At 39.4% G+C, this 25,872-nt stretch overlaps 1 protein-coding gene across 2 annotated transcripts in view; it reads right to left on the bottom strand.

Annotated features, from left to right (window-relative positions):
• The window catches only part of LOC128528790 (CUB and sushi domain-containing protein 1-like), a 401,372-nt gene that overhangs the window by 79,637 nt on the left and 295,863 nt on the right, over nt 1-25,872 (bottom strand). For both annotated transcript variants that reach the window (XM_053501914.1, XM_053501915.1), the window contains exons 24-31: nt 24,547-24,738; nt 20,740-20,866; nt 18,278-18,480; nt 17,744-17,935; nt 16,783-16,921; nt 16,143-16,330; nt 11,007-11,201; nt 1,189-1,305 (exon numbers count right to left, since the gene is read on the bottom strand). In XM_053501914.1, the coding sequence (XP_053357889.1) occupies nt 1,189-1,305; nt 11,007-11,201; nt 16,143-16,330; nt 16,783-16,921; nt 17,744-17,935; nt 18,278-18,480; nt 20,740-20,866; nt 24,547-24,738 (1,353 nt within the window). The remainder of the gene's footprint in view (nt 1-1,188; nt 1,306-11,006; nt 11,202-16,142; nt 16,331-16,782; nt 16,922-17,743; nt 17,936-18,277; nt 18,481-20,739; nt 20,867-24,546; nt 24,739-25,872) is intronic.

Here is a 25,872-nt window from a genome sequence, read left to right as displayed (position 1 = left end):
GTTCATCCAATGCAGCAGCCATAGCTTTACTTTTCACACTCTGTCAACATGATGGAAGATTATCGAGTGTTTGATTTGTTCATTTTTTGGAGCGGAATTAGTTACTGAAACTCTTTTAGATAGTAAATGTAGAAAAAAAGTAAAAAATCTTATGCGAATCAATAAAGTGAACCTCTTGAACTTGACCAGGGATCCTTATATTAGCTTCATTGTGTGCACAGTGTATTTCATCCGATTAAGGATTCTTGGATGTCTGACGCCGGAAAAAATAAAAATAAATCACAACCTTGCACATGCTGAACAAATACATTACACATTACCATATACCGTATTAACATCTATCTGGGATGAGGCTTAATTTTTTAACCATCATAGCAACCTGGAAGTTCCAGATGGTGCCACTTAAGGTTCCTTATAGTGTAAATGGCTGTTTTGTATGCACTGCTGTACCACTATCATTACACCTGTAATGTAAGTGTTCACTCGGCAGGGAGATGTGCATATTATGTTCTGCACTTAACAATGGACGTCCCACTGACCCGATCCAACTCTGACTTTACACCAATGCAAGTGTTTGATTTTTTTCATCAAGATTCATAGACAGATACAGAATCTAATAAAACTTGCATAATAAAAAGACTGAGAAAAGACTAGGCAATTTATTTTTGTTTCTTGGCTCACAGGAGTGGATTTGGTCTTCTGCTCATGTAATCCCATCTGTCTCAGGGTTTGGTTTGGTGTTCTGAGATGCTTTTCTGTTCACTGTGGTGGTTAAGAGTGGTTATTTGAGCTTTGTGTTTGGGCTTACTGTTCCTTTCTTCTCACCAAGATGTTTCTGGCAACAGAACTACATCTACAGACTGTTATACTGCATGTGAAAAATCGCCACCACTTTAATTCCAGCTCATCTGACACCAGGGATTTGTTTTGTTTTGTTTTTTGATCCATCGCTGCTTGATTTTGTACATTTGCACTCTATATGATTGGTACAGAGTAATAAAGTGGCCGGTGATGGCATGCCACTTTAATAGCCAATGCCACATTTCAAAACCAATATCAGATCAGAGCATCGCAATATTTGAAGTTGTAAAATATTCCTTTGTTTCAGTGCCTGAGGGCAAATGTGTTCCTCTCAGTGATTACGTGTAAAAACATTTCAGATTGTGCCAAAACACTTTGTTTACTCACCGAACTCTCCGGAGACAGTGATGAAGTAGGAGCACGTCTGGCTTGTAGTGTAATTGTGCGGATAGTTTGGAGATAGCACGACTCCCTCTGATCCCGTGTACTGTCCACCGCATGGAGCTGCGAAGAGAACCAGATCCCAGAGCACTCAGCAGATCACTGTGCATTTAATTCAGTCAAACAGAAGATCTCACAATGTGTAGGGGAGTACGAAAGCTAATTTGGTGCCGTGTTCACAGTCTAGCACATGCCTTAGGTACTGTATGTCTATATTCATTGCATTAATATCATTAAGAACTGCATAAATATCAAATTCAACTTTTAGTCAAATATAGAGACGGTACAAAACAATCAAATAAAATGACATTACGCATATTATTTCCTGTAGTGTTTATCTCGCCAAGAGAACGAAGGTGCTGTTCCTGTTTAGTGTTTTAAATGGCTTTAAATAATATTCCGGTTGCATGTGATTCACTTCACATGCTCGTCCTAGCACAAGTACTTCCAGCAAGGTTTGACTTCACAGCTCCGGTCTAACTGTTCTATATAAATGATGAGGCCCAGCATGAAGCAATAACTCAATATCAGGGCAGCTAATAACCGACGAAGTGTATCGGCCTGGAACACGGTAGACAAAACAAGCCGATAATATCTCACTGAAAGCTGTAGGTACCTTTGTTTTGTTTTTACTTTAACATTGATTTTAGGCTTATTTTAATGCTTTGTGTTGTTGCTAAAACAGCCAACAGGTTAACCATCCTGATCGCCCTTTCCAAAGGAGGAGAAAAAAAACCACAGCGAATGGGAGTTATTGACAGCAACACTGAATACTGATACGAGTAAGAATGGAAAAATTCAATTCACCTCTACATAATGATAGGGGTTAATGAAATAAGTGTGTGTGTGTTAGCATATTTACTCCAGAGACCTAAAAGTTTGAAACAACTTAAATAAGAAAGACATAAAAAGCACATTGTTGTCATTTAAGGGGGAAAAATAATACCGATCAGCATTTTGCTATATATATATATATATATATATATATATAAAACTTTCATTGGTCCATCACACATATACAGTACACACACACACACTCACTCACTCACTACAGGCTATTTTTAGAATTCAGTCAACCTACACTGGATGTCTTCGGACTGAGGTAAGAAAATCAGATAAAACCCAAAAAGCAAACCACACACACACACACACACACACACACACACACACGGGGGAAAAGATTCAAACCACCAACCCTGCAGTAAAAAAAAAAGAAAGGTATATCACAGTCACTACAAGAGAACAGATTATCATAATTATTATAAAAAGGTATCCTATTACTACAATCAAATATTGTATTATCACAAAAAAGCATCTGGTTACTTTAAGAAAACATTTATTTTTTGCATTGTATTCATATAGTAAAAAGATGATTATTTTTTTCAATCCCAACATGGCAGCAGTACTGTACACTTCCTAGAAGACAAACTAAGGAGAGAGGACAGATGTTTATAGGAGAGTGACTGAGAGCTTCTAGGCAGGATGTTTGGTTCTCACTAAAAAGTACCTGGGTATAAATTTCAGCTCATGTATATACTGTAAATAGTCAAGCTGTATAAAAGTAAACACCAACTCTAGACAAGCCTTGATGAGATTTACGGTACTGCATTTTAAGATCCTGTCATTTTATTTTACATGAATTCAGCTGCGGACTATAAACATATTTCCCCCAATTTCCCCTGTCTCTCCTCAACCTCTCCACCTGTGATCTTTCTCCTCTTGCCATTCTCCTTTCATCCCTGTGCTCTTTGCTACAATGATCTTTGATTGAGATTCGCAGCACATCGAGTCTGAGCTCAGCCTGTGGGCTCGGGCACCCACTGCTCTGCTCCTTCATCTGATCACAATGCCTCTGTGAGCGCAAGGATGGAGGGGAGGGGGGGAAAAAAACAAGTTACTGCCTGGGATGAAGCTGACATCTCTGGTCGTCTGCATATCAAACTCTTTTTCGCAGCTTTGATCACATCACCTTCACACCACACTCCACGTGGGAAGGTTGGGAGCGGAATACACGCAAATACCTTCATAAATGCCCACCAAACAAACAAATACACTTAGACTGTCGCGGCGTCACACAGCGAGGCCCATTCATAGGCAGTGCATGTATACTTTCCTTTTGAATGATGCAACTGATGGGTTTTGTTTGAAAGATCACTTTTAATCAGTTTTCAAAACATGGACGAAAGTAGTTGTGTGATTAAATATAGGAATCTTTTCAGCGGAATCTTTGCCTTAACAAAGCAAAAGGTTGCGATAATTACTTTCAAATGCTTTCTTTATTAAGAACTTTAGAGCCTGACATTTGGTCCCTGTGAGTCATTTTTCTTGATATTTTCCCATCCGTGTTGAATAGCACTGCTTTTCCCGCTGACACAGTGACAAGACTGAACAATGACATTAATAAAAGAAAAGAAATTTTGGTTTCGCATTTAAATTTTAGGCAGACCACTGAGGGTAACAGATTTTTTCAAATCTAAAAAAAAAAAAAAAAAAAAAATCACACTGTTGTGGAAGACTGGCTTATTTTTTATTTATTTTTGGTTGCATTACAAAGTACTGCACAGTACGAGAGCTAAAATGTTAATGGAGCAAGGTAAAAAGTTAGCAAATGTTCATTTAGCTATAGCGAGGCAGAGAAAACTGCAGGGAAATGAAGCAACGCTTTTGTTTTTGTAATTGAATTAAGCTTTCTTTTCTTGGGTTTTGAATTTAATTGATCTAGGTGACAGAAGAATAACATCTAATCAACACAGATCTGGTGAACCTTTTCATGCAATGCCAATACGTATGAGGTCTTGAAAACACGTAGCAGAATGATACATTTACATATCGCTAACAGTGTTCTTATTTAAGCCAGGCTGGACATTGAGTTTAATCCAACAATCCATGAGCTCATCCTTTATATGAGCTTTATGACAAGAGTTGCAACTGCAGTTCAACTCTCATATGCACTGGCCAATTACTTGCATGCAGAGAGAAAAAGACAGATAGCGATAGAAACACATGCGAGAGGAAGGCAGGTACATGGGGAAGATACAGAGAGGTAGAAAGACAAAAAAAAACTTATGGGAGGACAGAGAGACTCTAGGGGAGAAGGGGAGAGCAAGCAAAATCATAGAAACAAAAACACATAGGGGGAGAGAGAGAGAGAGAGAGAGAGAGGACACAGGAGCATGGGAGACAGACAAGAGAGACAGACGATACACACAGGAAACAGAGGCAGAAAAATCACTCACTGCTGCATTTTTCAAAATGCAGAACTCAGACAAGTGTATACAAGTGTAATTCTGTGTAATTCATATTTCATGTGCTGCCGTCCCCCTGCCGTGAGCCCGTGCTGCCTCTGGAAGGCGCTGTTCCACCACTCTACGTCCATCCGCCCGTTCACTGCCATGAAAGATTCCTCACGCTTCGGCACAGAGACAGTCTTTTAGTTACTATGGAAACGAATAAAAGATCCGTTTGGGTGCGAGAAACAGGGGGGGTGGTGGGAATGAGAGAATCCTTCATTATTTAAAGGAATCTCACTCCTTTAGTTTTGTCTAAAAGCCCACGGAAGTGGTGAACAGCGCATCAACACAAGAAAAATCACAGTACATAAAACGGCACACGGCCACTGACTCCTCATCTGCTAGTAGCAGCCTTCGCGTCATTCGCATGTCTTTTCTTAACCTGCCATTAATGATTCCCAGATACAGCCAGCCGATCTCATCCGTCTTGCTCAAGGGCCTTAAACTTGTCACGCTTATTAAACCGGCAGAGAGGATGTTTATCGGTTTTTAGAGGGTTTCACGGAAAAATGCGAGGTTGCACTTTTTGTGAAGTGAAACCACAGAAGAACGAAACATCAGACAAGTCTGACTGATAATGCTGGAAACATTAGGCATAACCCAAGAGTCGGGCTTAACATTCATATGGAGTCTTCCTCGTCTTCCTGATCTGCATATCCGCCATGAGACTGCCTGCCTCCTCTGAAGCATTGGAAGGAAAGCAGAAAAATGTTGCCTTACTCTCAGTCTGATGTCTCTCTGAAATACTAACACTTAGCTCTTTCAACTAGCTTTCTAACACTGGGTAATGCTTTACACAGGGACTCCGTACTACATCTAAACATTTTTGGTGCTGCTTTTTCTTCCAGGTTCCAGGCAAATGTGAGGGAGAAAAAAATCCAAAGAACTTGGCAGCAAACTGTTCATTTCACTCCAATTCCACTAAAATTCTATTACACTGGGACCTGCACTGTTTCATGGCCTTCCTTTCTTACCCTGATGCATTTATCTCTCTGTAATTGGGTAAATCTGGACTCATCAGGCCACATGATCCAAAGTCCAAACTTTATTTTCTATTTTTTTTTCCCTAATTAGTCACACTAATGATTTATAATTAACTATATTATTTCAACAATCCCCTAGATGTTTTTTTTTCTTTGCTTGACATGCATGTCAACAATTTGACCCTGCCGAAACACGCAGGGGATACATCATCCAACACTGTTGGTTAAAACTTTAAACGCAACTTGCATACACTGATCAGCCAAACAGATTTTAGGCTCTCTTTGTGCTTCCAGAGTAGCTCTGGCGCCTTGCTTTGTGGCAATGACCACTGTCGAAAGTGCTAAATAAATAAAAATTTATTTTATTTAATCGAGTTGCTGGAAAGGCACCAGAACAGCCAGTGCATGAGGCCCAGAAGGTCCCAGAAGATCGCTGACCCAGTCTCTAAACTCCCCAGATCCCAATCGGATCAATCACCCATGGAATGCTACAGGCGAACAAGTTGAAGCCATAATGAAGCCACAGCTGGATAGAGCATCACACATCGCCATGCACCACACAGACTAACAGCCCATAAGATGTGTAGTAATGGTTTAAGTGCAAAAAGCTAATGCTAGAATTAGAATCTTACTGTATGTAGCAAACACCGGTGGAATGATGGAATCAGTGAAAGGTACCAACGCTAGACATTCACTAGCAATGGAATTGGTAAACAAAAAGTTTTTCAAGAAGCTTTAAGTAATTCTAACCTAATAAACACAAATATAAATTGTTTAATATTTGGTTGTTTCACTACTTTTTCACTTTACAAATACCTACTGTATGCCTTCCTCTGTCATGTTCTGTAAAGTTTAGTTCTGTAAAGTTCTGTGGCCAAAGGAATGAGTGTGATATTGTTTTTATACAACAGTTCCACAAACACAATTTATTAACAGATTAGGATTTGTTTATTTATTTACCCAGTTATTTTTCCTCCACCAGCACATATCCTTCCAATTTGGCGACCAACAGTTGGCGATGGACAGTTAGTTTAACAAAACTGAAATTCCTACCAATAATTATCAACTGTAGCTAAATGGTAAGGAGAATGAACAATTCCAGTACTGTGGAACTGTACAGACCTACTTTTCACCATGCTGCGACCCTATAGTTAGTATAAATAATGACTGTTCTGGGATGTGAAATGATGCATATACGTAGTTAAACATCTCAGTGCTGTTATGCTCTATACCACCACATGTGGAATGGCTCTCGTCCAATCAGATTCTGTGTTGTACATGTTGTATAATAGTAAATATCTCCTTTGGCTCCACTTGAGGTATTCAATTTTGCTACATATTTTCTTACACATAGTAACCCAAATTACATTTTAGCAGACTTTTTTGTTTATTTTTGCACAACATTAGGTTTACATATTGTTAGCATATAAACTGGAGGTGCGTACGCTAACGGGGGTGCATCAGGCATCGTTAACTCTTTCATTATGTCATTAAACCTATTAACCTAGCGTATGGCCTTTTCCCCATTAAACATAATTCGCACTTTTCACACCTTGTGATGGACAAAAACATTTGCTTAAAAAAAAAACAGCTCACCACTAATGAAACAGGTCTTTATTTCACACCATCCTGTTTTTTTGAAACAAAAAAAGTGACTTTTTTTTTAAAGTCTTTTTTTTTTTTTAACTTAGTTATATTTAGTAAAGTACAACTTGACACCTGTCATTAACAGTCAAGCATTCGATAGACTGTTTAGGTTCGCACACTACTGCTAAAAGGTGCTGAAACAAGCCATTTAGTCAGATATACCTTTTTATTTTTAGGCCAGTGATACTGTTAAGTAATTGCCAGTGTGGACGGATAAACACAAAAGCATAGTGAATTTCATCCAAGTTTGGCCAGACACACCACTCCATTTAACGAGGAAGTAAAAGGATTAACCTTGTAGTGCCCCATCTCCAAGTCAATAGACCATGACAACGATGCATTCTTTCAGCATTGTACTCATTCAAACACAACCAGAATAAACAAAACACATGGACACAGAATCGAGAGCGAGACACGGAATAGTGGATTTAAGCTAATTGTGGTTAAACAGACAGGAAAGTAGTAGAGTGAAGCGAGTTGTGGAGAAAAGCTCACACTGCTACAGTGTTCAGTACTCTCACTGGGAACACTCGAAAGGAGTGTTTGACCTCTAAATGAGTACAGTTGTAATGTGCTTCTAATACATCTAACAGCTCACAATTCATGGGAAAAAATCAATTCCAGGGCACTCAAATGGCATTACACTCCAGTACTTCCGTGTCTAAAAGATATAGAAAGAGTGTGTTTCTCTCATCAATTCCAATCATTTTCATCACTTTTCTTTCTCTCTCTTCAAAACCAGCTTGCAACTGCAGTGGAAGCATTTTGCGCTTGCATTCAACAGAAGTTACCATTTCCTTAGTTATGTATTGTACTTATAACCCGAAAAACATCCAGAACAATCATGGCCTTAGCATTGGTGTATTTTTATGTGGCCCTTTGAAAAAACTGCGTTGTGTTCCAGAGCGCTGGTTTGTGTTTGGATGGGCCGCTTGTCACTCATCTTATATACACTGACCAATGCCCTTTTACTCTGGTTGTTCATTGTTAAGCGGCCAGTGCAGATGCGCTTTAGAAAATACTGAACAGCAGGCAATGCACTACAGACAGAATAAACACTGGCTATGCTTTTCATGGTGGAATAATTTATTACTGATGAAGGGGACGAGGCTGGACACAGAATTACCGACACTGCTCAGTTGACAGGTCTGTAAACCCAATCAGCTTGGCTTTTAAGCAGCTGCATGGTCTATTGTTTAGCTTGAAAAAAGCTATCGATGCTAAAACAAGAACTTACAAATTTTGCAAAAATTAAAAAGGGTAAAAATAACTGCATTTATGATGCTTTCATAAGCAGAGTGCTGCTAAAAGTGATTTCATGGTTCATTAAAAAAAAGAAAAACTTTGCACTTGTATTGAACTCCACCCTCTTAACTGGTGCAAGGGTACGAGCAAGCTAACCATATAAAAAATATATATATATTGGTATGCGTGTTAACAGGGAGGCTCCAGAATTCAAACTGTGTATTTGGCTTTTTGTATATGTTAGGTAGAACAAAAGATATCCTCACTTTTATAAACCGGTATATAGGAATGAAATAAGGTTATTATTATTATTACTTTCCGGCCATAGAAACAACCGAAAACAACAATAGAAACACATGATTGTGTGTATTTGTGCTATTCCTTTGCCTTTGTGACCCGGTTTCAGTTTTTTCGCTTAGTTTGGGTTAAAATAAACTAAAATTCAGTTATTATTATTATTATTATTTTGCCTATTTTGTGCTGAAAAAAAATGTCACTCTATGTTGCAGAATCCTGAGCCATTAAAAAAAAACAAAAAAACAGCAAAACAAATATTGGCTAAAATGCTCTAAACTTTGGGGGCTACCACTATGTCTTTATCCAACTGCTTGTTTGAGGAGATTTCGATTAGCTAATATAAAAATACAAACAAGCTTAATTGAATAGAAAATACAGCTGGTCGGTACAAACAAAAATCATAACTGTGCAAATTAGCATCTTGTTAAATCTCAGTTATTTCTGCAAGTTTTCCCCCAGTATTTCTGGCAGCTTTCATATTTAACTTTAATGAATCCAAGTTTAGACCACGCCCACTCCAGGTACTTTTTTTTCAGTAGTATATCTGAAAGAAGATAATAGTCTTTTCTAACCCACAAATAAGCATGCACAGCGTACACCCTGGCCAATCTTGCCTCATAAGCAATGGCCTGTGACTGACGGCAGATGCATAAAAACCTGCAGTGGCCTCATATGCTTTACCTGATGCAACCAGAGCACTCTAACACCTATCATCATGCAACTACTATGTCAGTGTCACTGATGGGCTGAGAATGCTCTGCCACCCAAAAAATATCCAATCAGAGGTGGTCCCGCGGTGGCCCTTTCCTGCTGATGCGCAGGGTAGAGGTGGGCTACAAATTGCACATTGCTCTGTGTTAGATGTAGCTGATGAAAGGATTTAAAATAAGGGTTTAAACTCAAGCATGTATGAGAGCTATTAGAGTTTATATTAGGTGTGTAATACAATGTAAGTGTTCATTAGTATTTCGATTTAAACGTGACAATTCTGGCTCTGACGGATCCTCAAACGCGGCTAATTCACTCGGGTTTTAATTGAGCTCGACTAGAGATGTGCATTGGGCTGTCGGTTCAATTCCGTTTCCACAATTCTCTAACTTTGTGTGTACCTGCTCAAACAACTGTCTAACAAATCTAAACCACCATCACCCTGACCAGACAGTCACTAAGCATGAACAATAAATGTGTTGTGCATGTATTGTAAATACATGGTGTCTTTGCTTTAAATCTGACTGCTTGCTCAAGTGAAACTAAAACCCGCTGATTCTCTTGACATTTTGTTGAATTCGTTGGATTCTCAGTCTGAATGTACACTTCAAGTCTTAACTAGATGCCACCAGTACGCACAAGACTCAAAAAACACATAAAACAACAACAGTGTGTTCAACAGTGTATTCACTTAAACCACAATGTCTGTTCATTCCAATGAATGAATTCTTATTCTTTATACACACACACACACACACACACACACACACAAACTGTGTATGCCACTAAGCTCAAAGTATTGCATGGAAGTGATATAAACATCTAATAGAAAGTACATTTCCTCCGAAAAAGCTGCTGTCATATCCTTGGATTATACTGCTGGTGGGTGTGTGTGTGTGTGTGTGTGTGCGGCAGTAAAAAGACTTGAGCTGATGGCTGCTCTGTCATACAGAACCATTGCTTGATACTAGCTCTGCTGTGCAAGAGAGAGAAAGAGAGTGAGTCAGAGCTGAGATAGAAAGGCAAGTGTGTGTCAGGGAACAGAGTCAGATCGGGGGGGCTGCCGGTGCAAGAAAAGGAAAGGATGAGGAGATAACGTCTGTGAAGGAAAGAGACCGAGTGAGTGTCACTTGTTACCACTCGAGCGCTCCCATTTGTCAATAGGGGCACAAAAGAGCTTGGCCTTGGGCTTCGCTTGCATCTGTCTCCCGCTGTGGAAGCTAATGGTGGCTGCATCTGAAGCCAACAAATAACGGCCACATATTGGCACAGGAAGAGGGACGAACAATGTGTGCAACAAAAGGCTAAATCAATTAACTCTCGGGACAAAGCAAATGAAAATGAATACCGTCTTTGATAAGCACCTTGCTCTCCGCTTCTCTGGATGGAGCCGAGCTCCTTCACATTAGCAAAAGTCAAAACAAAATGCATTGGATTTCTAGGAATTAAATGAGGCAGAACTGAAAAAAATAATTAAATCTTTTGAGCATGTCAACGATATGTCTATGTGTATATCAAGCCGGGTTAGGGGGGAATCCGATTGAAAGACATTAGTGATACCATCAGCCAGTTAAAGTCTGTACTGCAGTTTTACCTTTACACACAGGAAGTGCCTTGTCCCATACTGGTTTCCCGTCACTGCCAATGATGCAGGTGAGAGTAGCTGGACCCACGGTCATATAGCCGGAGTCGCACTCGTATGTAACCGTAGAACCAAGTTTGTAATCCATTCCAAGCCGTGTTCCATTCATAATGTTTCCGGGGTCAAAGCATGCCTCCCTTGGCTTTTCTGCAAATACAGGAATTAAAACCATGATGTAAGAAAATAAATAATCAGACACATGGGATCAGATTTTAGTTGCAAAGGCCAGCAGTGAAATGCAACAGGTTATAACACATCATAGAAATAATGATCACCCATGATTTTATACTAGAGCAAAATGTTCAGCAACACATTTCTGCTTTTCTATGGCTATACGATACAAATTAAAGCTTCTTCTACTCACTTCTACCTTAAAATTCCATTCAGGACACTACTCAACAGACCAAAAAATGATTACATAAATAAGGACCACAACAGAACAAGTGCCAGAGCTATCTTGGCAGGGCTGAGGGAGACAGAGCAGGAGATAAAAAGCAGAGAAGCAGGAATAAGAAAGAGAAAAAAAAACACTATACAGAGTGAGGAAGTGTGGTATAGCAGAGTGACCCTGTATCCTGACCTCAGCTTCTTAACAAGCTAGGACATGTGAAGAAAACAATGCTTTTCAACACACACACGTACACACATACTCAAACACACACACACACACACACATACACACAAGCCTTAAATTTAAAACCAGTGACAGGTGAAGTGAACAACATTGATTATTTCATTACAATGGTACCTGGTAGGTTATATTAGGCAGCATGTAAACAATCAAACTCGATGTGCTGGAAGCAGATAAAATGTCCAAATAAGGGTCCGAGTGATCATGACAAAGGTTTAATTGTAATGGCTAGACAACTGGGTTAGAGCATCCCCAAAACAGGAGGTCTTGTGGGGTGTTCCCAGTATGCACTGGTTGGTACCTATTAAAAGGAGGAAACCAGTGAACTGGCCACATGGTTATGGACACCAACATTTTGAGTGTAAAGAACCAAAGAACTACTATAGATACATTTCTGAAGTTACTGCTAGCAATTATTAAAAGGTATTCTGGTAAAATCAGAGCTTGCATATGAGGTGGCATTGCCCATGCAGATCCCAGTCCACTACAGTGGAGATATGTGCATCAGAACTTGAAGCAATGGAAGAACATGGCCTGTCCAGTTAAATCACATTTTCGTTTACTTCATATGGGCAGACGAATAGCAAAATAACACCAGGATGTACTACGGAAAGCAAGCAAATCAGTAAATGCTGTGTGATGGTCTGGGCAATGTTCTGCCCAGAAACCTTGCTTCATGGATTTCATCTAAATGTTACTTTGACATGTGGTTTTACCTATATTGTCGCAGACCAAATATTATCCTTCATAGCAAAAATAATCCCGAATGGCAGTGGCCTCTTTCTGCAGGTTAACATGTCGTTCCACACTGTTAAAAAATCTAAGCTCTTTTGAAGCCCGGCCTCCATACCCTGGTTGTTTTGATGGCACAACGGAATCAATAGGCAGGTTTTTTTTTATCGTAAGGCTTATTAATATATAATACCGTGTATATTAATGGGTTGAGCCTTAAGTACATCGGTCCTGGAGTAGCCTAGCCAGTCTTCAGATCTCAACCCCATAGAAAATTGTGTTGCCCAGCGACAGCCCCAAAACATCACTGCTCTAGAGGAGATCTGCATGGAGGAATGGGCCAAAATACCAGCAACAGTGTGTGAAAACCTTGTGAAGTCTTACGTTTACAGAAAACGTTTGACCTCTTTCATTGCCAACAACGGCTATATAACAAAGTATTGAGTTGAAATTTTGTTATTGACCAAACACTTATTTTCCACCATAATTCAATTCATAATAAATTTATTCATAATAAATTCTTTAAAAATCTACAATGTGATTTTCTGGATTTATTTTTCCTATTTTATCTCTTATAGTTGAGGTATACCTATGCTTAAAATTACACCCTCTCTCATCTTTTTAAGTGGTATAACTTGCACAATTGGTTGCTGAAAAAATACTTTTTGCCCCACTGTACTGTATATCTTACTTGCAATAACTACTAGCCAGAACCCCGCTGACCTCAGATTGTTGCACTCTTTTATAATGATGCTTTGATGCCCCGGCCTGTCCCACAGCTACTCTCCTCTCTTCAGGAGGAAAAAACCCATCCTTAATTGTGTTCAGCTCTGGTGAATGACTTGAGATGTCTTAACATTTATTTGTTTAGTTGGCTAGTTGACAATCCGATCATTTTGATTCATACACATTTTTCACATTTCATACAAATTTTTTATAATTTTGACTGTGTAAAGCTGCTCTGCGACAATAACAACTGTAAAAAGCATTAAACTGAATTTAATTAAAATTGAATTGGCTAGATGGTTATTGTCGAACCTGATGATGAAATTTCACGAAATTAGTTTGGATTCTCTGTGAATTGTCAGACAATGTTTTTTTTTTTTTTTTCTAAATAAATTCTGCTACAACCATAAGTTACATCATTAGTAAAGATGAGCAAACCCGGTCCAGAAGCAGCCTGACAACTCTAAGACTAACACTACCTGCCACTGCGCTTGATCGATGAGCGTGTATGTTTATCATCATAAACACATCCTTTTTTTTCCTCCACAACATTTGTTTTTTCTATTCCAGTAATTTTAGAGGGGACTATACTGTATGTATTTCCTGTTTTGGCATTGACAATCTCAATGACCATTCCATTACCTCCTCTGACTACAGTACATGTGTGCTTTTGTTTTGTTTTATTAAATTGGCCTAAGCCCTGTAGTCACAAATGCCCATCTCCAAGATATCAATGTGAGTTAGCATCTGGAAAAAACTAACAGCTTTATGTTGGACATAATGCAGCTAGATTTGGGGGCTGAGACCACATGATTCTGAGGTTCATATTTTTTAACAGTTTTTTAAAAGCTCAATGTCAGCTCTCACTTTTTCTCTAAACTAGCTTTAGCAACCCCTTTGAGAATATGGATGTCCTGAGAACAGCTGGATGGTGTGATGCTCACAACAGTTTATGCCTCAAAGATTGTCCCTTTGTCTGGTGTGCAAATCAACAATGGGTGCCAGGGTCACACAGGCTCGCTGCTAAAGGTTAAGGTTTTTGCACCCAAATTATTTGCTTTATTGCCCGTCTCACTCGAATCTTAAAGACTGACCAAGATTCCCCTTAAAGCTCTAATAGGAGTCTGAATACCCCTTATTGTGTAGGCTTATACAGTACAGCAACCCCCGCATCTCTTTGGAAACCTGTGAAGAGAGCCACTGAAAGTCAGCCAACAAGACGCTTTAGAGCCAACAATCACTCAATGTGTAGAAACGGCATCAGATTAGTAACTCCTGATGACAAGGTCACAGTGATACAAACTTTAGTCCCAGTGCACATGCCCAGGCTTGTACAGATTCTGCTCTCTAAATAGACAGAGACTTGCCAACACTATCCAAGTCACTTGGGTCTGTTGTTCTGACGGTCCATGCTGAGATGCCAACTGAGAATTTAGCATTTCAGGAACCAATCTCTAACACACAAGCAATATGAGCAACATCATCAGCTGGACATACAGTAGCACTGCAGTGTGGCACAGCATCACACATATTATCTCTCTGGCGTCACATTACTTCCTTCAAAAAAGGTGGTTTGATGAGGTGCCTACATGGGCCTGCCCAGGTGGGACACCCTGCAGTCAAGAGAACCATGTTGGCGCAAGAGCCTGTGCACCAAGAAACTGAATGTAGAGCATGGGGACCATCCATTGGTCTTCATTTGGTTCCTTAAAGCCTGCAGGCAGAGCCTAAGGCTGGACACAAAGAAACCAGAGACGCTGGTTGAGCAGCTGATGCTGGAGTTTGTTAAAATCTGGCTCCACAAGAGAATGAGTCTAATTCCACCAACCCTACTCCCTGTCACTGTTGTCCGACAAGGGATGGCTGAAGGGACAAAAATGAATGCATCACTCCACCAATATTCTCCCTGCCTCCTCAGAGTCTCCCGCTCGTCTACCCTGCCGTTTATAAGGTTGATTGCAGTTTATTCCCTGCATTGGGAAACAGAGTCTGGACAGGCTTGTTGAGGCCAAAGTGAGCCAGGGCTCTTAATTTCATAGAATGACAGTCACCTATGTTTGAAATTGGAATAATCATCAAAAACGTACCTCACTTGACTAATTTGAAAAGACCATTCGAACTGTTCGATTCTTGTTTAAATCTTTCTGCCAGAGGACATGCAGTGCTCCTAGCATGATTTTTAACGTGGCGGCCTTAAGAAGATTTTTAATCTAAAACAGGCCAGGTTTCAATCTGCCACATATTTTTGTTGAAGGAATGAGTGCCAATGTTATGTAATTTTATCTTCTAAAATAACCATAATTATTTAAAAGGGTGGACACAGTTTGTCTAAATTAAAAATACACAGTGTGCTGTCTACATTGAATTGCTTTGACATTTGTTAAATACATCCTTTAAACGATACACAATTTGCCCCTGAGGAAAATTACTAGGTATTCAAGTAGAAAGGTTAATAATATTAGAAAATGGATTTATAATATTTGGCTTAATACGCCGTTTTGAAACCACTTAACAGCATTCCTGCTAATGACAAAATGGCTGTTATTCTGTCAAACACTTAATATGCTACTTAACAGATGCATGACGGTTTCACTTCAATGTGATGTAAATCACAGGACATTTCATGTGTATATAAAATGCAATCAGGCTTGGGCTTTAAAAGCGGCTTATAAACTCCACGCCTTTTCGCTTTGTACTCTTTTCATAATGATTGCAAAACTAAATAGAAGAGACAGTTACAATAGCATGGCTGAAGTCTTGCGTAGCCACAAAATGTCATACCCTACATTGCACATGACAATACTGTCAATAACTTGAAGCTGTACTGAACATATATTGGATTGTTTATTATTTGACAGGATTCATTATTCCTCTAGAGGTATATGCAAACATACCACGTTAATGCATAAGGTTTTAAACACCAGATCGACCAGTTTTATCCGAGGTGAGCTATAATGATAACCATGGACATGCAATTTATAGCAATTTAATGTACATACCTTTGTATTCAATGGCAAAGCCAGACATTCCAAGCGAAGCATCACTACGGAATGCCAAGAAAAGGCTGTTCCCGCTGCTTTCGATGCGCTCGGGAGCCTGGTTTCCCTGAAGACTGCTTATCAGACGACCGTTGGAGTCCTCGCCCTCATAGATGTGCAGAAAGTCATAGCTGGGTTCCATGTTGAAGCTGCACAATGAGAAGCAGAGACCTGAATGATGACGGATGATGAACACCTCTGTCATATGTTTATATGTTTTCTGTTAAGACCATGATCAGAAACAACTGTCAGGTGTTTTCATCGATATTCCGTCAATATATATATAACCGAAATTTTTAACTGCTGGACTAAACTTTTTGGAGGCAGCTTTTATTCCTTTCCTTTTTACCTAACAGACACATTCTTGTATTAACTGCCTGTTTTTATAAATATACTGTCTGATTGTAATATGTACAGTATATGCTGAGCATAAAAATCTCAAGTCATAACAAATGTCATGATGCACAACAAGAATCCTTGCCTTGATTTTATTGCACCAGGCATTAATGGATGCCATTACACACAAGAAAACAGCAGCGTGCCCTATGCCCATCTGCTGGCCTCAGACTTACCGGCGTCCAGCCGCGAATGAGTGCATTACCTTTTGAAAATTAGAGCAATGACAAAGTCTGGGTTGACGTTTATTCGCCAGTCACACTCCTTCCCTGGCGGGTAGGGCTGAGGATAGTTTGGTGATAGAATTACTCCAGCAGGTCCTGTCACATTGCCTCCACAGGTAGCTATCACAACAAGGAGAGCAAAAAAAGTAAATCTTTAATGTGAGGCTTCAAGGGAGCACATGAACGTACGTGCATGCACGAACGTAGGCATGCAAACACACCCGCACAAAAAAAAAAGATGAGCAATGTTTGTAGAATTGATTAAGCACTGATTGCTCTAGGTTCATTATCCAGTGGAGAATAACACCGAGAAACAGGTGAAGAAATCTCAAGAAGAAGAATAAAATCGATAAAACCAGGTGCTGTAACTTATCGAGAGGTGTTAATGATGCTTGAGACAATTATCTGAAAGGATATGTAAATGTCACTTTAAGATCTTGAAAGTAATAAACAACGCATCAAATGCAGTCACCTAAGCAATCCAGGCTGTGAGTCACTACTGACCAAAACAACCTTAATGACGAGTGTTAAAATTTCTGAGAAATGACTGTCCTTGACTGTCTGGGAAGAACTCTGCTCACAAGAAGTTAGATTTAGTTAGAGTTACATTTCAAAGCAGTAACATGGCAACTGCATTGGTTTAAACTGAGAATTCCAGTAAATGGAGGGCTGCATGTATCTTCTCAAAAGTGTTCTTCAAAATAGTCTCGAACCTGCCCAAGAGCACCAAGGAATTATTGTAAAGAAGAACGGCAGCATGACTCCGTGCCGAAGCTGTGCACACAGGGATAATACATCTGTTTTAAAAATCCTACAAAGTTGTCCAGATGCAAAGGAAAACAATTCGTGACATCAAAAGGCCAATCATTTTTCAGCAATACTGTATTTACGAAAAAGTCAGAGAGACAATGGCGATAATGGAAAACATTCACTGAACCTTACCTATGCATGTCGGGGGGTCGGGCTGCCAGAAGAAGCGGTTGTTGAGCTGAACGCAGGTAATCTCAGACACTCCCTGAACCTGATAGCCCGGATCACACTGAAAGGAAATTGTATCTCCTGGCTCTCTGCTGTCTCCATAGCGAGTGCCGTTTTGTGGGATGCCTGGGTCGTTGCAGGTGGTGGCTGTTGTAGCTAAAGTAATAAAGATAAATCTTGGATTATTTTGAAATCAGTGCGGTGCACTTTAGAGACTGAGGAGAACAAGAGTGGCAGACAGAAATAAAGTTTCTTATTCATGGCAAGAGAGCCTCTCTCCTCTGACAGCGTTCATATGATCTCTGCTGCATTTCTAAAGAGAAGCAAACCTCCCACCTCCCATCTCTCCAGCTATGTCATATTTCTTGCACAGTGTTTGCTCTAAAGCGAGCGCGAGCAAACTACAGAGAGAATATCGGATCATTTGGACCACGAGAGTGATGGAACTAGGGGTAGAAAGCATGAGAATGGAGTTCAGATAGAGTAGGAGATGCTCACTAGAGAACTGGATGGAGAAACCAGATTTGCTGATGAAGTAGTCACTGTCGAACTGGAGCGTGAGGATGTTGAAGGTGCTGTGCGTGTCCTCGGGTAAGAGCGAGCCACTCCACTCTTTCAGCAGGATACCGTTTTCTGCCGGGCCGTCCCACACTTTCAGGATGTCGTGGTCGACTTCCGTGTCGAAGACGATGAAGTGGAGGCTGCACACATCAAACACACAAGCGCCTGATCAGCCTGAAGAAGACCAGTTAAATACAAGTAACAGAATTTATTACCTAGTGCACATCCATGCTGTCTTTTAAAGATTCTGTAAAGGTTTGACCAAATTCCACATAAAAAATAAATGGTTAAGGAAGCAAAGATGTAAAAAGAAAGAATAAAAGTGTGATATGATAGACACTGCCGCCGATGCGAGACAGCAGATGGTGAACCCTATGTGTCGCCTATGCTTTGCAGGCAGGTGATATGATTAGTAGACTAGTGACACTAAATATATCTTCTTCTTCCCATCATTTTTTTCCCTTTATTTTTCGTAACTTCTATTATTAAATAAGATGCTATGCACACTAACAGTAAAGTTTGTCACCTGTATCGCAAGTACAATGTAAAATTAAAATTAAAATTCTTTAACCGTTAAAAAATGCATTGCAAAGTTCAGCTGAGAGTCTCATGGAGTTTCTGCATTCCCACTAATCTAAATTGATTTAGTACTGCATCTTTTAAAGTTACAGTGTATATCATACAAATGTAACTCTTTTCTTTCACCGAACTCAACTGTATGGCTAACCTGAACTAGGACTGACAAAACTTCATCTTAAGTCTCAATTTTGGAATGTATTTTTGCACATAATGAGAATTGTGGAACTTGGCCCCAATTACTTACCTTGTACTCATATGACAAAAAGGAAAACCTATAATGACCAGGAACTATGGTGATTATTCTAGTGATGGTTCGTTCATGAACGATTAATTTCTTTTGAACGCGTCTTTAACATAACTCAGAAGAACGAGTAGTCTCAGAGAGTGATTTGTTCGTTTTCTACTGCAGGCGCATCCACAAAGCATCGCAAAACCTCCGTAGGTTATGTACAGGACACAGGAATAAGTTGGTTACCTTCGAGTCTTCTGGTCTGAATTGTTCATTCTTTCATCAAATGACTCCTATAGACGCTATGCAGTGCAATACACAGGAAACAGAATTGAGCGGTTCTTCTCATGAGTCTTCTACTCCTAGTCGTTTGTTCTGTTGACTCCCATAGACGCTTAACGAACGACTCGGACCAGAAGATATAAGAGGTGAACGGCTCATTCTGTTTATCATAATGTGTCATTAGCTGCATTGTAATATTTTATTTACTGGACAAAATTTGTGTAGGTAGACATGCTGGTGGTCTGTTTATTGAAAATGTAACGTTTTATTTCGTTCAAAAGAACAAAATGAACTAAATGACTAAAAAAAAAAAGATTTGTTCATATTGATAAAGGAGATTTAAAGAACCGAGTCACTCAAATGATTCAAACTTCCCATCACTAGATTATACTGTAGGTGACTTTAAAAAAATATTTATTTAAGACATATTTAGGGGGAAAAAAACTTGTTCTTAACAACTTCTTAAAGTCAGCTCTGTAAGATTACACTTGCAAGTTGACTTCACAGACAATTTTTCATTGTATTATAGAAAAGGAAATAATTTTAAATATGTTCTGGGCCCCAGGTTAACTTTGAAAGTATACACAGTAGTGCCTGCTTTCCAACTTGGAAGGAAAAAAAAGAAAAACAAACAAAAAACAACCTTTATGAGCTCACATACCACCATCCGACTATCCCTCGGCTATCCAGTTTCATTCTGCAAATCGCTGCTCTGATTATTTAGATCGAAAATTGCCAGGGTTTATTCTCACATCAACTAACGTAATGTTGGCGGAATGAAAACACAGCCAAGAAACCATTCATCAGCACTAGTCACAGCAATGCTAACTGTTCCTTAGGGGGGTGTGGGTGGACTCCTTTGTACTTTCTTTGCCGTCACGTGATGACATTCAGAGGGGGCTGTTTTACACGATCACCTCAGAGGTAAGATTCCTAAGTTGAATATGGATGGAGCATTCGCAACACTGTTGTCAAATCACCACTTTACCACAATTGCTTCTCTTAAATTGAATCAATGTTCTGCCCTTTTTCAGACGTCTAATTGGATTATCTTTGCTTGTGTTCAGTGTTCTGTGTTTTTTCCCCTGACTCTTACGATAATAGACTCGAAAGAACAGATGCCAGTCGGCAATAGGCCTCTTAGCAGGGTGCCAATGCAATCACCATGCCATGTTATGAGTTGCGTGGGAATTACATGGGAATTAACAGGGGTGCTGGAAAAAAAAAAGAAAGAAGAAAAAAAAAAAAAAACCTACACTACCTGCTTGCAACAGAGTCATTCATGACTCACGGATCTGGAGTGCTTTACCTGATAGTCTTCCCTGTATCAGCCTCAATGGACCAGGTGCAATGAAGGTTGTTGTCATATGGTGCAGGATAGCCAGGAGACAGGATGCGACCAGATGTGGCACCGCTGATGTGCCCTCCACACTCCGCTAGGAAAGAGAAAGTAAAAAGTAAAAGAAAATCCGCAAATTAACTTTTTTTTCCCTCCCAGATTCCACAGGACAAACTATTAGTTGCTAATCCACTAATCCCTGTCCGCTGAACCCCAATGTTCAGTGTTGCTGTTTTATATCTCCTCTTAAAACACTTGCAATCCTCGTGAAGCATTGAGAATTTACTTGCTGACTTGAATCGAAGCAGTGAACCAATTAAAACACAATCATATGTAGGTTTCAAAGCCAAGACTACGACTACAAATCACTGATATTAACCATTCTGGAACAGAGCAAATGACTAGATCACAATATAATTATCTGGATATCTAGATTGAATTAATGTGCTTTGATGATGTGTTTGCTGATCCTAATAACACATTACATGTAAATGGTTCTTTCTAACACCCTGTAATTTCTCCATCTTGGGAAACACTTGAAGGCTACAGTATGTAGGAATCTACATCAGGAGTGTGTTTTTAGGAAGCTAAAAAGCCTTGAACTGTCCAAGAAAGCTGTAAAAAAAAAATAAAAATCCTTATTTTCCTTCAAAGTGCTTTACAACCTCTTCTTGAAGGGAAGGAGAAGGAGAAAGGAAGAGAACTGGCCATACTGTGCTGACTAATTCAAACAAAGGAATACAATGAACGCTCTGGGCAGTACCATCCATTTTCCACGCCAAGCACCTGCAGTATATCTCATTCAAGCCATTTTAATTAGGGAACTAGGATTAGGGCAATGTGGAACAGCGCCATACGTCTCTCTTCACTTGTTCGAAGACTGCTTTGCTGGTTTAAAGTAGCACTTGTAGAAATCCTTTCTCTTTACAATTTTAAATGTTACCAAAATCAGGAAGTTGAAATAAATCTAATAATCTATATCAATATTTCCTGATGAATTCTGTCTTTTAAATAGATTTTCTCTAAAAGTGCCACTTTCCAAATGCTGATAGCAAATTCATAGGTTATGACTGACAAACATGCTTTTTAAAGCAAGAGCTTGAAAGAGATAAATAAATGTAGTTTTATTTCTATAGCACTAGCAATAGACATCACCACAAAGCAACTTAACATCAATCTGGGTGTAGATTAAGATCTAACAAGTTAGGTAGAGGCAACAGAAGGCAGGAAAAACTCTCTGAAACAACACAGTGAAGAGATCAGTCTCACTGAATATTTGTAATAAGAAGTCATCACAGTATACTGTACTATAGAGAGAACGTGATTACAAGTCTCGGGACATCTCCCATCCATGCCAGCATGCCATCCATGCTTAACATTCAACATTTAACTGTCATTCTTGGATCGCTTTACTCAACAAGTCTTGCCTTCGATCAGCCATAACATCATGACCACCTACAGAACCTAATTTTGAGTTGGATCCCAATCTGCAACCAAAACAGTAATGCACCGTGTGTTCTAAAACCTTTTTCACGGTAAACAGCATCAATCTTTTCAGCAATTTGAGGCTCACAGTGGCTCTTCTATTGGATCGGACTACACAGGCTAGGCTTTGCTCCCAACGTGCATCAATGAGCCTTGGTTATCCATGTCACCGGTTCACATGTCAACTCCAAAACTGCAGCTCTGGTAAGATATCCTTGGTCCGCAGTGGCTCAAATTGCTGAAAAGGTTATTGTTGGTTCTCATAAAAAGGTGTAAGAATACACACGCACATACTGCATCGCTATTTTGGTTGCAGAAGGGGGACCCACTCAATACTTGGCATGTGGTCATAATGTTATGGCTGAGGTTATGGTGTATGTTTACATGGACAATAATTGTTCGAGCCAAATTAAATCATTCCAAGTGGGGAGTCCAACCTAACTGTTAAAAAGAATGCTAATGTCAAACGATGAGGATTTAAAATGCAGAAAGCAGAACCTGAAAATATAACAGAAGAACTTTTTTTCTTACTTTGTGGTTAGGTCCTATCTTTTCTCATAAATCCTGTCCTCTGTTTTATGATTGGTTACAAGTCTCATCTATGATTGGTTTGTTGCTTTACTACATATGAAATGGTACGGGTGGGAGAGAGAAGGAGATAAATGATCAGATCAAGATCAAATCATGGCTCGAAGGCTTACACCACCCCTCTCATCCTCAGTGAAAATTTAATCTTAAATATAGTTGCACGAAACAAAGATTGAGCCCAAGCACCACTGCCATCGCCGCCAGGATAAAACCAGAAAGACAGTGGGCACAGTGGGCATACAGTATGCATTCAAAGTGTGGCACCACCAGTACCATTATGACATAATTTCAGAATACGGCGAATTTTATGTTTAGACCTCCAAAAGCCCTGGATGCTGGAAAAAAGCACCACACTATGATTAGATTAGATGTCGTTCAGTTTAATGTCACCCAATATGATGGCATTCAATGTGATGGCACTCAAGAAGTTATTAACCATTTTTCGGCTTTCGTTTAAGGCATCGTCACGGCTGAACTGTCCATTGGTTGTGTTTCAGTGGTAGGTTTCTCACCTACCAAGCGGAGGCCCAGGTTCAATTGCCACCCAAAGCCCAAACCCAATTAAGGCTATTACTCAACTCTATAATAGTGCTGATGTCATAGTGTGGGAAGGGCCCTCTTGTTCTTTAAAGGATTTTTATTATGAGGGTCCAAGCCACATGACATCAGCTGATGCTATGTGAAGGGTCCTATTATTCTTGCAAAGATTCTTTCTCCCCCAGCATTTTGGGGGTCTTAACATGCTCAATACTGTAAGTCATGAAACTCAGCACACGGGTTGGAATCGGCTGCTATTAGGACACCTAAGGGACGTGACATAGGGCCCTCACACAAGATTTTGCTGTGATGATACAGGTGCTTGGGGCTGCTCATCATTGCTTGCTCTGAGACCTTGGGTAAATTTTAAAGTTAAAGAAAAATATGGGACCTTTAAATTTCCTCTTTGGTTGGTCTCTAAATATTATAGAGGTCTATGCATTTTGTATTCTGCCCTGTGTTTCTACTGTCTGCCACAAATTGTAAAACCTCCCTTAGATGTACAGTATAGTATTATAATACTGCCTAAGAGTGTCCAGTGTTAAAGTAGATTTTGGAAGTTTAAAAATATATATGCATCTTGGACGTATGGAAAAGGTGGGACTTGTTTGCAAAATAGTCATGACTCCAGTTTGCAGGAAAAGTAAACAGATATAAGCACGTTATACTGTGTTTGGGGCAAAAGGAGGGATTTACTGCCTTAGCCTTCCATTACTGGTCTGTGGGTACATTTTAGGATGTATTAGTTTCTCTAAATAGTTCCCTGGCTCTGGAGCTACAGCAACCTTGACCAGGATAAATCTGTTGTTAAAAATAAAAGGATAAATATGATTATACAATATATAGTAAGAATTATATAACAGTTTACCACCTTAAATGCATCACTGAGGCAAGGTACAGCGGTAAGAGTCTTTTTTTATGACTTCACTAAAATGAAATTGCAATGGAGAGAACTATAAATATGCCTGAGATCCGCTCGCCACACGGTCACAATTCATTAAAATCTTTATGAGACAACAGTTATCAGGTAGGGTTAGTAGTAGAATTCAAGTCACTGCTTGTTAGAGATTCCTTCATGTAAAATGTAAAAGAAAAAAGTCGTCATGCTTGTCAGAGCTTCACCAGGTAGTTTTTCCCATCTGTGATGAGATGCTGCAGTGATCTCACCGATGCACGACGGCAGTGGTTTGTCCCAAACACGTCTGTCTCCGCTCAGGCAAGTCAGCGTGCTGCTGCCATGCAGCGTGTAACCAGGATTACAGCTGTACAGAACAAACGTGTTGGCAAAATGGCCATCGTCCTGGATCTTGTAGCCGTAGTTTGGAGTGCCTGGCTCTTCACATTTCACAAGGTCAAAGCCTGGCGAAGGAGACAGAACAAGGGGGTGGGGGGGGGGGGGGGGGTAGAGAAAGGTTATTAGAATAAATCCAAGGCTGGGTGAGGCTAGTTTTTTTTTGCTGAATCACAGTCTGCTGATCGAATATTCAAGGAGTCTTTCACATCACCATAGCAACCAGGATAAAATAGTGTGTGTGTGTGTATATATATATATATATATATATATATATATATATATATATATATATATATATATATATATAAACAGGACCTGTAATGCAGAATAGGAGAATCTGTGTTAAATAATATCCATATACCTGCCATTTAAAGAGAATGAGAAGATTCACAAAACATAAACCTGATTACTGCAAAACCATAAAGGATATTAAGGTGGGAAAAATCTGTTAACTAAAGTATTAAATTATAAATCTTAGCCTAGCCTTAATGTAAAGTGTTACCTAGCTCACTACCAGTTAAGATGAGATGTGTGTGGAATAATCAGCTTCTCCGCACACTCAGTTCACAGTTCCATACTTGGTATACATACTTAACCGATACCTCTTCTCACTCTTTTTTAGCCAGGTTTCACACTAAAAGCGACTGCTTTGCAATGTGTTCAAGTATGATTAGGTGGTATGATTAGGTACAGTAGGTAGGTGGCAGCAACTAGTTGGTTTGTGATCTACAAATAAACACAAATAAAAGAGTGCAATAAAGTAAAACTTTGCACAATGCCTAATATTATTGATGTTTTGGAGACAATTGGCCTCATGTAAGAAGTGATATAAAAACAAATATTCTCTTATTTTTGTTCATATCCACAATTTTTTTTCCTTTGGTTCGTTCCCATACAGTATAATTCTGGGATTCATTTTTTTTTGTTTCTAATTTCGGTCTTCTCTTAGGTAGAGAAAACTTTTATTGAGCCGTCAACAGGACCAAAATAAAAAAAAGTTTTTGTCTGATGCACAAAACCATAGTTTTAAAATTAATAAATGGAAAAAACACACCATGTAATCAAACTAAGATTACTGTATGTTTTTAGAGGAATTACAATGACTGGATCATTTAATTTGTGGGCTAAAGTAATACTATTGGTCAATTCAGCCCAATTAACACTATAAAACCCCTTGGATGCTTGCATGCATTCTGCTT

The sequence above is a fragment of the Clarias gariepinus genome, chromosome 8 (assembly GCF_024256425.1).
Source record: "Clarias gariepinus isolate MV-2021 ecotype Netherlands chromosome 8, CGAR_prim_01v2, whole genome shotgun sequence".
NCBI lineage: Eukaryota > Metazoa > Chordata > Actinopteri > Siluriformes > Clariidae > Clarias > Clarias gariepinus.
This window is presented reverse-complemented; position numbering and strand designations above follow the sequence as displayed.